Raw genomic sequence first — 16,282 nt, forward strand, 5'->3', positions numbered from 1 at the left:
CCTGCCTTATCTGTTATTTTTACTTTATAACAAGATCGCTGACTGGCACAGCTTTTGCCAGCAGCACTTGTCACACTGTTTCTCCTCTAATCTCTCACTGACAGGAGATCAGAGGAGGCAGATCACCTGGGAAAGTTTTTTGCTACAACAAACTTTCCCAGTGATTTGTCTCATTGGTTGGTGTGAGGCTGACGTCATCAGAACCTGAACCAGTCATGTCTCGATGAGTTTGGGGGTCACAGACAGCATTGTGCGCTGGAATCCCTGTGTTATAAGGTACGTGGGGGTCCTGATCAGCACAAAACCAGTGACTATAGCCAAATGTCGACGCCGCACAATGCCCTGCTAGCGCCAATGTTTATCTACCGTTGGGGTCACGAAGCAGTTAAAAAGCAAGTTCCAGCTCTTTCTAATGAGAAAAAGGTCGAGTCATGATAAAAAATAAGATGAGTTCTATTTCCATGTCATCAATCTGTATAGTGGCATTAAACATCGTATAGAAGACAAATGAATATAGATACGACTGTTGTTTACTCATTTTGTCATATTGCATTACACCCAGTTACTGTATATAAGCTGTAAAGAATTTGTTTTCCTGCATTTTGCATATTTTAAAGACATAATAGAAGTTTCTAATCTTAATTGCTAATTTTATAACATTTTGCACACCATCAGAATCTTTTAACTTAAGTATAACACACAGTTTCTTCTGGGCTAGATTTATTCAGATAATTAACACTTTTTGTTATGTCCTTGGTGCTAAATGTGTAATTGCAGAACACAACTAACGAGCGAGCTACTAATGGGAATAATGAGAATAAAGCTGTACTTTACAATGTTCCTTAGAGCTCTGAGTGATCTGTGTACCATAAGTCTACAAACAAAAGAGTTGAACAGAATGTAATATTTTCTCCACAGTCACTTGACACAAACACCGACATATGAAGACCCCCGAATTGAAGGTTGCCAAATCAACCCTCCTACACCTAGAAATGTGGAAATGAGGAGAGATCCAGTTCTTGGTTTTGGATTTGTTGCAGGGAGTGAAAAACCAGTTGTCGTTCGTTCAGTAACACCAGGTGAGCTACTGCGTTTTAAATGTATTCTACATGCGATTAATTCTATACAAACATATAAGAATATTTTTCAGATTGTAATACCAAAGAGCTTTCTTAAAAAAAAGCAGGCAATGGGTAGGCATAAGGTATAATCCCTCACTTTAGAGGGATTTGGTATTTCACTGGCGACGAAGACATGCGTTGTACATAGTTTGGTCTTTTCTATGGTAACATACAGAGGTGAAACCTGGATGATAAAAAAAAACAAGTCAGAAGAAGTGTCCTCTTTAATTTTAGGTCTTTTTGAGATAATTTCATCTTCAACTTGCTTAATGGGAATCTGTCACCCCCAAAATCAGGGTGAGGGTGAGGTAAGCCCACCGGCATCAGGGGCTTATCTACAGCATTCTGTAATGCTGTAGATAAGCCCCCGATGTATCCTAAAAGATGAGAAAAAGAGGTTAGATTATACTCACCCAGGGGCGTTCCCGCTGCGGTCCGGACCAGCAGCGGGACAGCCCCTGGGTGAGTATAATCTAACCTCTTTTGCTCATCTTTTAGGATACATCGGGGGCTTATCTACAGCATTACAGAATGCTGTAGATAAGCCCCTGATGCCGGTGGGCTTACCTTACCCGCGATTTTGGGGGTGACAGATTCCCTTTAACTGTTCACAATAACAGAAATTTTGACCAGGGGTGCCCAAAATTTTACATTCCACTGTAGTTTGAATAGCCGGTCGGGGACCATAGGCAGACATGACTAGTCCAGTACTTTCCCCAGCCAACTTCTCCCAGCTTCTCTAGGTCAACTTGAGGGTTGCAGGGAGAAAAACATACCTGGCTGCAATCGCATAGCCAGGCTCTAATTTATGGTGCCTTTGGTTTGGGCAGCATGAAATGAGTAACAGGTTTTACTTTAATTATTATTGCTGTAAGACTGCGTTCATATGTTGCAGGTTGCAAAATTATGGCAAAAAATATTGCATAATTACAACAACATAGTAACAATGTATAAATACAGCCTAACAGTCTAGTATGAACAATTATGTAATCTTTTTAGCTGACAATACATTCAGAGAATGTAAAAAAAAACATTAGGCTTTGCTTCCATCTTGCTAGTCATGTGATTTAACAAAAAGGGAGACATTTTCCTACCAGGTAGTGAACATATTACACAGATAGTTCCAGTGTGTCAGAGCTAGAGCCACTGAAACCGAGCAGTACTTTAACCCTGCACCCCCTTCCAGAGTGTGGTATGCCTTTATAGGGAATATGACTAAAGATGTTGTCTTATTGACAATTACTTTGAAAATGCTACTTACTTACAGATATAGGATTATATGCAGGTAAATAGCATTACAATACTTCTTGGCTACATTTCAGAAAATGCAGCTATAATGAGAAAATTAACTTATTTTTTGCCTGCAGCCGCCAGTCATGGGGGTGTGTATGGAGAGAATACGGTCACCAGTTACTTTACTGTGAGTGTTGGCTATAGGCATACCCCAGCACTTTGATTGACAGCTTGCTCTGCACAGATGCCCCAATAACTGAAAGTTGGTGGCTATCAGGAACAAGTACCGTATATACTCGAGTATAAGCCGACCAGAGTATAAGCCGACCCCCCTAATTTTTCCACAAAAAACTGGGAAAACTTATTGACTCGAGTATAAGCCTAGGGTAGAAAATGCAGCATTTACCGGTGAATTTCAAAAATAAAAATAGATGCTCCATATCGTTCATTATTGCCCCATAGATGCTCCATATACAACTGTGCTATATAGAATGCTCTGCACCGTTGATTATGGCCCCATAGATGCTCCTTATAATGCTGTGCCATATATAATGCTCTGCACCTTTATGGCCCCATAGGTGCTCCTTATAATGCTGTGCCCCATATATGCTCTGCACCTTTATGGCCCCATAGGTGCTCCTTATAATGCTGTGCCCCATTTATGCTCTGCACCTTTATGGCCCCATAGGTGCTCCTTATAATGCTGTGCCCCTTATATGCTCTGCACCTTTATGGCCCCATAGGTGCTCCTTATAATGCTGTGCCCCATATATGTTCTGCACCTTTATGGCCCCATAGGTGCTCCTTATAATGCTGTGCCCCATATATGCTCTGCACCTTTATGGCCCCATAGATGCTCCTTATAATGCTGTGCCCCATATATGCTCTGCACCTTTATGGCCCCATAGGTGCTCCTTATAATGCTGTGCCCCATTTATGCTCTGCACCTTTATGGCCCCATAGGTGCTCCTTATAATGCTGTGCCCCTTATATGCTCTGCACCTTTATGGCTCCATAGATGCTCCTTATAATGCTGTGCCATATATGCTCTGCACCTTTATGGCCCCATAGGTGCTCCTTATAATGCTGTGCCCCATATATGCTCTGCACCTTTATGGCCCCATAGATGCTCCTTATAATGCTGTGCCCCAATTATGCTCTGCACCTTTATGGCCCCATAGGTGCTCCTTATAATGCTGTGCCCCATATATGCTCTGCACCTTTATGGCCCCATAGGTGCTCCTTATAATGCTGTGCCATATATAATGCTCTGCACCTTTATGGCCCCATAGGTGCTCCTTATAATGCTGTGCCCCATATATGCTCTGCACCTTTATGGCCCCATAGGTGCTCCTTATAATGCTGTGCCCCATTTATGCTCTGCACCTTTATGGCCCCATAGGTGCTCCTTATAATGCTGTGCCCCTTATATGCTCTGCACCTTTATGGCCCCATAGGTGCTCCTTATAATGCTGTGCCCCATATATGTTCTGCACCTTTATGGCCCCATAGGTGCTCCTTATAATGCTGTGCCCCATATATGCTCTGCACCTTTATGGCCCCATAGATGCTCCTTATAATGCTGTGCCCCATATATGCTCTGCACCTTTATGGCCCCATAGGTGCTCCTTATAATGCTGTGCCCCATTTATGCTCTGCACCTTTATGGCCCCATAGGTGCTCCTTATAATGCTGTGCCCCTTATATGCTCTGCACCTTTATGGCTCCATAGATGCTCCTTATAATGCTGTGCCATATATGCTCTGCACCTTTATGGCCCCATAGGTGCTCCTTATAATGCTGTGCCCCATATATGCTCTGCACCTTTATGGCCCCATAGATGCTCCTTATAATGCTGTGCCCCAATTATGCTCTGCACCTTTATGGCCCCATAGGTGCTCCTTATAATGCTGTGCCCCATATATGCTCTGCACCTTTATGGCCCCATAGGTGCTCCTTATAATGCTGTGCCCCATATATGCTCTGCACCTTTATGGCCCCATAGGTGCTCCTTATAATGCTGTGCCCCATTTATGCTCTGCACCTTTATGGCCCCATAGGTGCTCCTTATAATGCTGTGCCCCATTTATGCTCTGCACCTTTATGGCCCCATAGATGCTCCTTATAATGCTGTGCCCCATATATGCTCTGCACCTTTATGGCCCCATAGGTGCTCCTTATAATGCTGTGCCCCTTATATGCTCTGCACCTTTATGGCCCCATAGATGCTCCTTATAATGCTGTGCCCCATATATGCTCTGCACCTTTATGGCCCCATAGGTGCTCCTTATAATGCTGTGCCCCATTTATGCTCTGCACCTTTATGGCCCCATAGGTGCTCCTTATAATGCTGTGCCCCTTATATGCTCTGCACCTTTATGGCCCCATAGGTGCTCCTTATAATGCTGTGCCATATATGCTCTGCACCTTTATGGCCCCATAGGTGCTCCTTATAATGCTGTGCCCCATATATGCTCTGCACCTTTATGGCCCCATAGATGCTCCTTATAATGCTGTGCCCCAATTATGCTCTGCACCTTTATGGCCCCATAGGTGCTCCTTATAATGCTGTGCCCCATATATGCTCTGCACCTTTATGGCCCCATAGGTGCTCCTTATAATGCTGTGCCCCATATATGCTCTGCACCTTTATGGCCCCATAGGTGCTCCTTATAATGCTGTGCCCCATATATGCTCTGCACCTTTATGGCCCCATAGGTGCTCCTTATAATGCTGTGCCCCATTTATGCTCTGCACCTTTATGGCCCCATAGGTGCTCCTTATAATGCTGTGCCCCATTTATGCTCTGCACCTTTATGGCCCCATAGGTGCTCCTTAGAATGCTGTGCCCCATATATGCTCTGCACCTTTATGGCCCCATAGATGCTCCTTATAATGCTGTGCCCCATATATGCTCTGCACCTTTATGGCCCCATAGGTGCTCCTTATAATGCTGTGCCCCATTTATGCTCTGCACCTTTATGGCCCCATAGGTGCTCCTTAGAATGCTGTGCCCCATATATGCTCTGCACCTTTGATTATGGCCCCATAGGTGCTCCTTAGAATGCTGCTGGTGCTGCTATAAAAAAAAAAAAAAATCACATACTCACCTCTCTTCTCAGGACGCCGGCGCTTTCAATATTTACCTGCTCCTCGTGCGGCTCCGTCTCCAGCACTGACGCTCAGCAGAGGGCACGCACTGACTATGTCACAGCGCCCTCTAACCTGAGCGTCACTGCTAGAGGACGCTGCAGATGGAGCCGGAGCGAGGAGCAGGTAATTATAGCGCTGCGCTCCCCTTACCTGCTGCGGCGCGGTCCCTGCAGTCCCTGGCTTCTCCGGCGCTGCAGCTTCTTCCTGTAATTGAGCGGTCACATGGCACCGATCATTTACAGCAATGAATATGCGGCTCCTCCCCTATGGGGGTGGAGCTGCCTATTCATTTCTGTAATAAGCGGTGCCATGTGACCGCTCAGTGCAGGAAGAATCTGCAGCGCCGGAGAAGCCAGGGACTGCAGGGACCGCGCTGGGAGCAGGTAAGTATGATTACACAGCCCCCGCTCCCCCTCCCCTGCTGACACCCGGGTATATGACTCGAGTATAAGCCGAGAGGGGGACTTTCAGCCCAAAAAAATGGGCTGAAAATCTCGGCTTATACTCGAGTATATACGGTAAGTTCATTTTCTTCTGATAGCCGCACTTTCAGTATGGTGGATGGGTGGCATTGTGATGCAATTTACCTGCAGACTAACTCCACATCTGCAGGTAAATATCACTTTTCAAGGTGACAGATTCTCTTTAAGGGTGTGTGCATATGGAGTTTTATGATATGTATTCAGTCAGAAAAAAAAATGTTTGATCATGCCGTTTCTGAAAAACATGAGGATTTTCGAGGGCTTTTGTAAAGACACAATTTGTTTATGCTGTCTTGATGTGCTTTTTGTTTGCACTTTTGTTCATGTGGTTTTTCATGAGTTTTCAATTTTAAAATGTGGTATAACAATATAGTGTGGTTTTGGCACATTTTCACTGCAAGGAGGTCTCCAAAAACCACAGAAAAAGAGACCTGAAGTCTTGCATTTTTTCCATGATATACACACATGGTCAAAATTGTTGGTACCCCTCGTTTAATGAGAGAAAAACCCACCATGGTCAGAGAAATAACTTGAATCTGACAAAAGCAATAATAATAAATAAATCTATGAAAATGAACAAGTGAAAGTCAGACATTGCTTTTCAACCACCTCACCTATTATCTTTATATAGTAATTGCCCTTTCCCTTCAAGGTATTCCTACAACTAACCTTTTATTATGTTTGGCATGATGAAAATGTATCCTTTGACTTAAAATTGGGGAAGTACTATAGCCAATTATTAAATAGCCAATTATTAATTGAATCAAATACTTAGCAGACGCCGGCACATAACAGTAACCGGTGATTAGTTGTCTTTAGGTGGCATCTGTCATGCTTAGGCCCCTTTCACCCATAAATTTTTTGCCATCAGTTGCAATCCATCGAATTTTGAAAAAAACTAATCCGGCGACTGATGCCGCAGGATCCGTTTTTTCTCATAGACATGTATTAGCGATTGATTGTGTTTCATCAGTCATTTGATGGATCCATCGAAAATTGTTTGTCCGGCGGCTGGAGACGACAAAGTAACGTTTTTTGTGTAAGTCAAAAAATCAGACAGCAACGGATCCGTCACCGTCCGTCATTTGCTAGAATGGAAGCCTATGGCGCCGGATCAGTCAAATGACGGAATCCGGCAATGGATTCCATTTTTTTTAACTGAGCATGCTCAGATTTATTTGGGATCTGCGGAAAAAATGAATCCATCGCATCAGTTTTTCACAATCTGCGACCGATCCGTCGAGCCAACGGATTGTGACTGACGGCAAAAAACTGATGTGTGAAAGGGGCCTTACAGAACAACATCCTGCTAGTGTCGAAGGGCATTGAGCATCTAAATCATTGCTTAGAAAGGGAAGGGAATGCTGTCGAACATTATTAAAACACACATTTCTTGAAATAAAATTCACAACAAGCAAAATTTAAATGACATCTTTTCTTCACATCCTAGCAGGTATATTTCAATACTAATGGAAATGAAACGGCTGATAAATGAACCTATACAATCAGACGTTTGATTTCACTCTACTTGATTCTTGAAGCCGGCCTCATTCGTATGCAGCATCTAGCTTGTTACAGACTGTTCCAGGAGGATAGACGTCACATTTTGGGACACAGCTGACATAAAGTACTGCAATCAGAGAATACAAATAAGCAAGCACGTACTCTACCAGAGGGTCATGTATTTATGTAGCAGAGATGTAAGAAAACCATAATGGGGAACATAATAATCCTGCTTTATAGCTAATAGAATCATTTAGAAGGTACCTGTGGTAAAGCTATGCAGCTGGCCATCTATAAAGCCAGGTCCTGTGACATAAATGGCAGCTGTGCCCATTGGGTTTATCAACAGCTTGTATTTTTACTTGAAATCTATTATTATTATTTTTTAAAATAGAGTGGCAATTACAATAAAGATTAGTCTACAGAATGTTCCCGATGTATCCCCAATAACGGCAAGCTGTACTCTTATATGAAACTCAACAAACAGGAAAGGTTATTGCAAAACTCAGACTGTGAAAGCTCATCTTATTCTACAATACATATAAATATTGCCTATTATTGTTTTATGGTAATAGTTAAATGCCCTTATAATTTCCAATAGTAAACTCAATCAGGAATTATGTCTATGCATTTGATAGGATGGTTTTCAATTTACCAATTATATTTTTCTTTAAAGAGGACCTCTCACCTGCCATAAATATGTAATTTTTTTTTCACATGATCTAAATGTCTCCCCTTCTACTGATTTTTTTCAAATTTTTGCTCCTGTACCCCTCTGTTACTGTGATGAGCCCCCATCTTTCTATTTGTAAACTGCAAGTCCTGGTCATCACAGTAGCATTGCTTTCCTCACGGGGAGAGTGATGTTATGCTTGAAGGCAAGAAGGGATAACTGCAACCAGGTACCACAAACATGCAACACATTCACACTCCAGGCCACCAGGGGGAGCTTTTGATCCTACTTGCTAGATGACTCCCCATATATTTATATAACTGGTTGTCTGTAGGGTGAGTTAGTTAGTTCCTGACAGAGCCCCAGTGAGTGAGATCTTGCCAGGAAGCAGACTGGATCAGTCAGAGGCAGAGGAAGGTTTTTGGAGCTGTGTAGTGGCAGTACAGCAGTTCCTGGAAAGAGACATTCAGGCTGCCTCCTTCTGAGGCGCAGAAACAGGTAGCCGGAACACCGAGGATTATAAGACCCTCCACGACTTACATCAGAGACCGGCAGGACAGCTGAACTGCAAGTTACCTGTCCGACCTAACACCCAGGAGGCACGGTGGCACCCCTCAGAGGCCGGGGCATGCTAGAGTCCCTATAAACAGCCTCAAGCCACCAGTCATACAGGTTATTTCCTATCCTACCCGGGGGACAGAGAGAGATAACATCTGTGAGGACCTTATGTGAAGCTTTAAGCAGTAAGGGACTACACCACCACGGAGCTAGAGGAAGGCTTTTGATTTCCACCTGAGTAAGGGGACTCCTAACTTGCCTTCAAGCCGGCCGGACCCTGCCTGCCCTGTGATCTAGTGCTCTGGACTGTGGTTGCTGAAGTCTTCAGTAAACCAAGGTAAAGAGACTGCAACCTTGTGTCCTCGTTCTTTATTGCGCTCATCACCATCTTCCATCTACACCACGGGAGCCCTGGGAAACACTTCACCTGTGGGAAGTTATACCATCTAGCTGCCATAACATCACCCCAGAGGACCCCTTAAAGCAGCGTCGATCCCCACTGACCGAATACCACAGGTGGCATCACGAACATAAACTTCATTCCCTATAAAAAGACCTTCCCCTTTAACATTGATGCCCAGGGCCACGGACCGGGTCGCCACCGTGACATCCCCCTGTGAACTGCAGGACCCGGTACCGAGTACCCCACGGTCCCGGGGGCGCATCATACACACACACACATATATATATATATATATATACGGTATATACAATATATATATGGATACTTTTGGTTCTTAACTCGGCTCAAAAGCAGACATGTCTCCATGATTTTTTATAGATCACTGAACAGCCCTATAGAAAATAATGGGTACATGTTCTATCTATGAAAAACACAACAGAACATGTACGTGACTCAGACATCTCATTGAGGCCTTCAAATGGTTGCCCTCCTTTTTTAAATTTTACGGCTAAGTGTGGTCTAAAAATTAAGAATAAAATTTACAATACTCATCTAATAATCCCCTGATGCTTCTCTCTAGCAATGGCTGGGTTTCCCACAAATCTCCTCGCTTCCTCTGCCGGTGGGGATGACATGTGTGCTGCAACCACAACACTGATGGATGGGCCACAAATACCTGCCTGCAGCAGTCACATATCTATATGACAAGAACAGGATGACCAATTTTAATATTTAGCGCACCATGTATCACAAGAGCTATCTAAACTTTGGTCTATATTTTAGATTTATACATCCCAACATTCTTTTCTTTTGTAACATAAATTTGAACTCTTTGGAAGATTGCTGGAGAACAGCAAGAACATCTTGAACACTAGCACAGCAGGGATATGATGAACTCAGTGCCTAATAATCACTTAGTTAATGACAGAGGCGTCATGCTAATCAGTGTTGGAACCCATATTGTTTCATCATCAAATTGTGAATGGTGATTAGACTTTTCATACAAAGAAGATTTCTTTTTCAAAGTATCCCTCCTCTGTCACTTAAAGGGGACCTGAAAATCAGATAAATAATTTTACCTGCAGATATAGAGTTAATATGCAAGTAAATAGTATTAGAAAGTGCCCAGATACCATACTAATAACGCAGCTCCTGGGAGAAAATGAACTTTTTTCCTCCTGGTAGCCACTGACTTTCAGTCATAAAGGTGTGTCGGCACAGGTACAGTCACCGCTATGTGGACATTGGCTGTAAATACACCCAGGGACTTGAACTGACTGCCAACACTGCATTTTTAAAGAAGAATTCCATTTAAGCGAATAATTGTTATTCTTTGTCCACTATTCTTTTTGTATCAATCCATCATAGTCTTCAAGACCTCTGCTTGCTTACACAGCAACCTTCAGTTGCAGTCATTTGATACAAACACACAAATGGATGATAACTGTACTGTAATTGCATCAAGCCTTGTCAATGTGTCCTCTAAGCTGCGGGCTTCACATGCAGCTTTACAATTACAATTTACAGAGATTTTGCTAGTAAATTCATTTTTAAGTGTATTTCTAGACCTGTGATGATAGAGTTGAAATGATTTTAATCATTGATGTATTTAGTCAAACAAGTACCACACCAAAATCAAAACAGGCTCCAAGCTGGTGTCAGCCCTTCATTACTAGCACTACATCAGCATCATAAATGTGAAAAAATCATAATGGAAAACTTGTAACCTTGATAAAAGTACATTCATATCTGCTGTATTCTATTTACAACTATCTGTAATGAAGTACTTTACTTTAAACATTTGTATAAAATAAAAGATGGCTGCCTAGGCCAAATGATGACATTTTTTAAACACAATTTGAGTATGGATCATGATGTCCAGAACAGCTATGGATTTCCTGACCCAAACTCAAGAGTCTCTGGCTTGTCCTAAGTTTTAAAAGGGCAAATTTCCAACAGCTGAGGCATGATCTTACTGCCATAAACTGAGACTATGTCCTGAGAAATAAAATTGAACAAAGCAAATAGAACACTTTTATAAGCATCCTGAATAGGACCTGTGCACAATATACAGTATACCCCATGGGAATAGACAAGCTAGAAATAGGAGGAAACCACAATGGCTAAATAGAGCTGTAAGAGGCACAATAAATGTTAGAACAGAAGCGTTTAGAGCAGGGGTCCCCAATCCGTAGCTCTCGAGCCACATGTGGCTCGCCAACGGTCACAGTAAAGAAGTCCCCAGGGAGCCGCCCCGCTGCCTGTAATACCCGCCCAGGGCTGGCGTCAGCACCCGGGTAAGTGCCGGGGCCCTGAGCAGGCAGGGGGCCCACTTGCCATCGGGGACACTGGCGTGCTATGGTGCCGGCCCCCGCGAGTGGACCCCCCAGCCTGCTTCGGGCCCCGGCACTTGCGATACTTACCTCTCCCGGTTCCAGCGCTGCAGCGTCTTCCATCCTCTGACTGTGACGTTCAGATCAGAGGGCACAATGACGTCACCAGTGCGCACCCTCTGCCTGAGCAGTCACAGCACAGAGAGCAGGAGGATGCTGAGGAGTCCAGAGCAGCGACAAGCAACTAGAAGTGAGTATTTCATTTTTTTTTTAATATTTGGAGCAATATATGGGGACCATCATAAGGGGCCCATATATGGAGCATTATATGGGGCTAATTCTATATGGAGCATCTTATGGGGCCAATTCTATAGGGAGCATCTTATGTGGCCAATTTAATATGGAGCACGTTATGGGGCCAATTCTATTTGGAGCTTCTTAATGGGGCCAATTCTATATGTAGCATCTTATGGGGCCAATTCTATAGGGAGCATCTTATGGTGCCAATTCTATATTGAGCTTCTTAATGGTGCCAATTCTATATGGAGCATCTTATGAGGCCAATTCTATATTGAGCTTCTTAATGGGGCCAATTCTATATAAAGCATCTTATGGGGTCAATTCTATACGGAGCTTCTTAATGGGGCCAATTCTGTATGGAGCATCTTATGGGGCCAATTCTATGTGGAGCTTCTTAATGGGGACAATTTAATATGGAGCATGTTATGGGGTCAATTCTTTATGGAGCTTCTTAATGGGGCCAATTCTATATGGAACTTCTTATGGGGACAATTCTACATGGAGCATCTTATGGGGCCAATTCTATATGGAGCATCTTATGGAGCCAATTCAATATTGAGCAGTATATGGGGCCAATCATATATGAAACATCTTATTGGACTGTTAAAGGGTATTGACTTTTAAGATTGCTACTTCCAATAGGTGGCACTAGCGTTCAAGTCCTCTTTGACTAAGCAATTTGCATAACAATAATGTAAAATACATAAGGATAGAGTGAAAGTGAAAATCTGTATGTTATTATTTGTGCCTTCTCTAGGTTTTTCTATGACTTTATCTGCATTGTGGCTCTCGACCAACTTCCATAGCGGAATGTGTCTCTCAAGGTAAGAAACATTGGGGACCCCTGGTTTAGAGCATTAAAATAAGAGGGGAATGACAAGTCATTAAGTAATTATAGAAAAAAATGTGTTAAAATCAAATCATACAGCAAAGATTTAGACAGACAGACACATTGCAAAGAAAGTATAAATAATCCAAAAATATTCTTGAATTACATAAACAGTAAGAAACTGAAAAATGATGGTGTTAGATCCCACAAAAATAGTCTTTGTGAAATGATGGAAGAGGATGCGGGAACAACCAATATGCTAAACTCTCATTTCTCTTTAGTATTTATACAAGAAAATCCCATGACAGACAACATGATCAGAGATATCAGCAATTCTCCATTAAATGTCTCCTGCTTAACCAAGCAGGAAGTACAGTATTGCCTCAAAGTCATTAAAGTAGACAAATCCACGGGTTTACATGGCATATACCCAGGGTCGTATTTGCCACTAGGCACTTGATTGCATGTGCCTAGGACGCCAGGATGTGGGGGGTGGCACCTGAGCAAGGCTTTTTTTTTAGTCCTTGTTGCCATGGAAAAAGCAGCCCCGGAAGCAGGACGTTCTGCCCTCATCTTAGTGGTGCTGAAGGACCAAGCGCCTCTCGCTGGTGGCTGCAGGGATAGAGCATCTGTGGTAGGGGCGGCACTTCCTGCTGCTCAGAGGACTGGCATGATGACAATTCACAGCTCTCGTGGTATCTCCCTGTCAGCTATGGACACCGGACGCACAAAGGAATCGGACACTGGGGAGGGGGATGCGGCTCCGTGAGTATCGAGCACCCTGCTCCGACCTGTGTAGTGACCAGGTGGCAAGTGCTGTTGTGCTCTGTGCCCCCTATGCTACTGTACCTTGCACTACTGTGCCCCCTATGCTACTGTACCTTGCACTACTGTGCCCCCTATGCTACTGTACCTTGCACTACTGTGCCCCCTACAATACTGTACCCTGTGCCCCCTACACTACTGTACCCTGTGCTGCTGTTTCCCTACAGTACTGTGCTCCATGTGCTGCTGCGTCCTCTCCCCATGCACCTCTGTGCCTTCTGCTTCATGCACTACTGTGTCCTGTGTATTGTTGTGCCCTCTATCCCATGCACTGCTCTGTCCTCTTCCTCCTGCACTGCTGTACTCCATGTAATGCTTTGCCTTTTGTACTGCAGTGCCCTGTGCCTCCTGTACTGCTGTACCCTGTGTATTATGGTGCCCTGTTCCTCCTGTACCCTTTGTCTTGTGGTGCCCTCTGCCTCCTTCATTGCTGTGCCCCATGTGTTGTGATGCCCTGTGCCTCCTGCACTGCTGTGCCCCATGTACTGTGGTGCCCTGTGCCTCCAGTATGGCTCTGCCCCGTGTATTATGGTGCCCTATGCCTCCTGCACTGCTGTGTCCCGTGTATTGGGGTGCCATGTGCCTCCTGCACAGCTGTGCCCCATGTATTGTGGTGCCCTTTGCCTCCTGCACTGCTGGGCCCCATGTATTGTGGTGCTGTGTGCCTCCTGCACTGCTGTGCCCCATGTGTTGTGGTGCCATGTTCCTCCTGCACTGCTGTGCTCCATGTGTTGTGGTGCCATGTGCCTCCTGCAATGCTCTGTCCCGTGTACTGTGGTGCCCTGTGCCTCCTGCACTGCTGTGCCCCATGTGTTTTGGTGCCTTGTGCCTCCTGCACTGCTGTGCCCCATGTGTTGTGGTGCCCTGTGCCTCCTGCACTGCTGTGCCCCATGTGTGGTGGTGCCCTCTGCCTCCTACACTGCTGTGCTCCGTGTATTATGGTACCCTGTGCCTCCTGCACTGCTGTGGCCCATATGTGGTGGTACCCTGTGCCTCCTGCACTACTGTGCCCCGTGTATTGTGGTGCCCTGTGCCTCCTGCACTGTGGTGCCCAATGTGTGGTGGTGCCCTGTGCCTCCTGCACTGCTGTGCCCGATGCATTGTGGTGCCCTGTCCCTCCTGTATTGCTGTATCCCACATGTGGTGGTGCCCTGTGCCTCCTGCCCTGCAACGCCCAGAGCCCGTGTACTGTCGTGCCCTGTGCCTCCTGCGCTGCCCTGTGTATTTTGGTGCCCTGTGCCTCTTGCACTGCTGTGCCCAATGTATTGTGGTGCCCTGTGCCTACTGCATTGCAGTGCCCTGTGCACTTGTCCCAGGATCCTCACTATAGCTAAACAATGTATAATAATATTATTACTGCTCTTCTCACTATTCCATTGCTCCTCTGCTCCATGTACCCCCTTAGAATCATAGAATTGTAGAGTTGCAAGTGACCTCCTGGGTCATCTGGTCCAACCAGGAGTCACTAAATCATCCCAGACAGATGTCTGTCCAGCCTCTGTTTGAAGACTTCCATTGAAGGAAGTCGCTTGTCACTGTGAGCTCTGCTACATGTCATCAGCATTGATTCCAAATCATTACTTGCTAGGTCAGGAAATCCCTAGTTTCATCTGTGGGACATCAAATAATTTATCAATAGAGTCTCATATGTCATATACATGGGGGGCGGGTCACCGGTGTCATACATCTGTGTGGACAGGTCTTGGACTATATGATTGCTGTCACTGTGGTGTGAAATAAGCAGCCTCCGGACACCTCTCTTCATTGGCAGATCCCGTTGAGCTTGGCCATCACTGATAGTGCGGTGTCTGTGGACACCTTGACAAACTTTCAGCAGATAAAACCAAGTATGGATTGTGATGTACTTAAACTTCAAAATCCACAATGAATCTGCAGCAAAATCCGCGTTATTTACATTCAGATTTGTTGCAGATTTTACTCTATGCATGGCAAATAGTGAATTCTACAGTGAGAAAGCACAATTCAGTTTAGGAAAGTCCTATCCATGATTGCACCATAATATACTGTGGCCAATACCTGCACTGTGTGAACATACTCTAATACAGGGATCAACAACCTGCAGCACTCCAGCTGTTGCATGTTGGGGCTTCTAAGGAGCTGTAGTTTGGCAATGGCTGGAGGGTTGAATGTTTCTTGCTTCTGCCCCAATGGTCAGGCAACCCATGCCTCCCAGGTGTCTGTGGCCCTCTAAGCTCCACAGGCCTGCTGAGTGTAACCTGGCAGCAGGGCCGTATTTGCCTCTAGGCACTTGAGGACACATGCCTAGTGCAACAGGATGTGGGGGGGCACCTAAGCAAGGTTTTTTTTATGCAGATGCGGAAAAACTGCCAGATCTGCTGCGAATGGCAAAAATCGCTGATGTGAAAGTAGCCTAAGTCACTGCCGACAGTGTCTGCATTAATCATACTCACCAATGGGTGAAGCAGCACTAAAAGTGCCTAGGGCAGCATAACCTCTAAATACGGCCCTGGATATACCTCAAAGTACTGCACTAATTAAGTATCATGATGGACAGACCATTATTTTTAATATTCACAGATTCCAAATAACAGGGTCTGTGCAACGAGACTAGCACATAGCAAATGTGATGCCAATATTCAAAAAGGGGCCAAAATCTGAGCCTGGAAATAATAGTCTGGTAAGTTCCTCTCTACTGTGGGTAAAATTCTTGGGGGTTTCCTAACTGATGCTATCTTGGCATATCTTAATAAGAACAACCTTATGACCCAGTATCAACATGGTTTTATGAGGGATCAGTCCTGTGAAGCTAATCTGATCAGCTTCTATGAGGAGTTAAGTTCCAAACTGGACCAAGGAAATGCAGTGGATGTTGTATATATGGACTTTT

At 44.6% G+C, this 16,282-nt stretch overlaps 1 protein-coding gene across 2 annotated transcripts in view; it reads left to right on the top strand.

The window, feature by feature from the left end:
* The window catches only part of FRMPD4 (FERM and PDZ domain containing 4), a 735,397-nt gene that overhangs the window by 430,593 nt on the left and 288,522 nt on the right, over window positions 1–16,282 (top strand). For both annotated transcript variants that reach the window (XM_069757665.1, XM_069757666.1), the window contains exon 4: window positions 919–1,079. In XM_069757665.1, the coding sequence (XP_069613766.1) occupies window positions 919–1,079 (161 nt within the window). The remainder of the gene's footprint in view (window positions 1–918; window positions 1,080–16,282) is intronic.

Source organism: Ranitomeya imitator, chromosome 3 (genome assembly GCF_032444005.1).
Source record: "Ranitomeya imitator isolate aRanImi1 chromosome 3, aRanImi1.pri, whole genome shotgun sequence".
Lineage (NCBI taxonomy): Eukaryota > Metazoa > Chordata > Amphibia > Anura > Dendrobatidae > Ranitomeya > Ranitomeya imitator.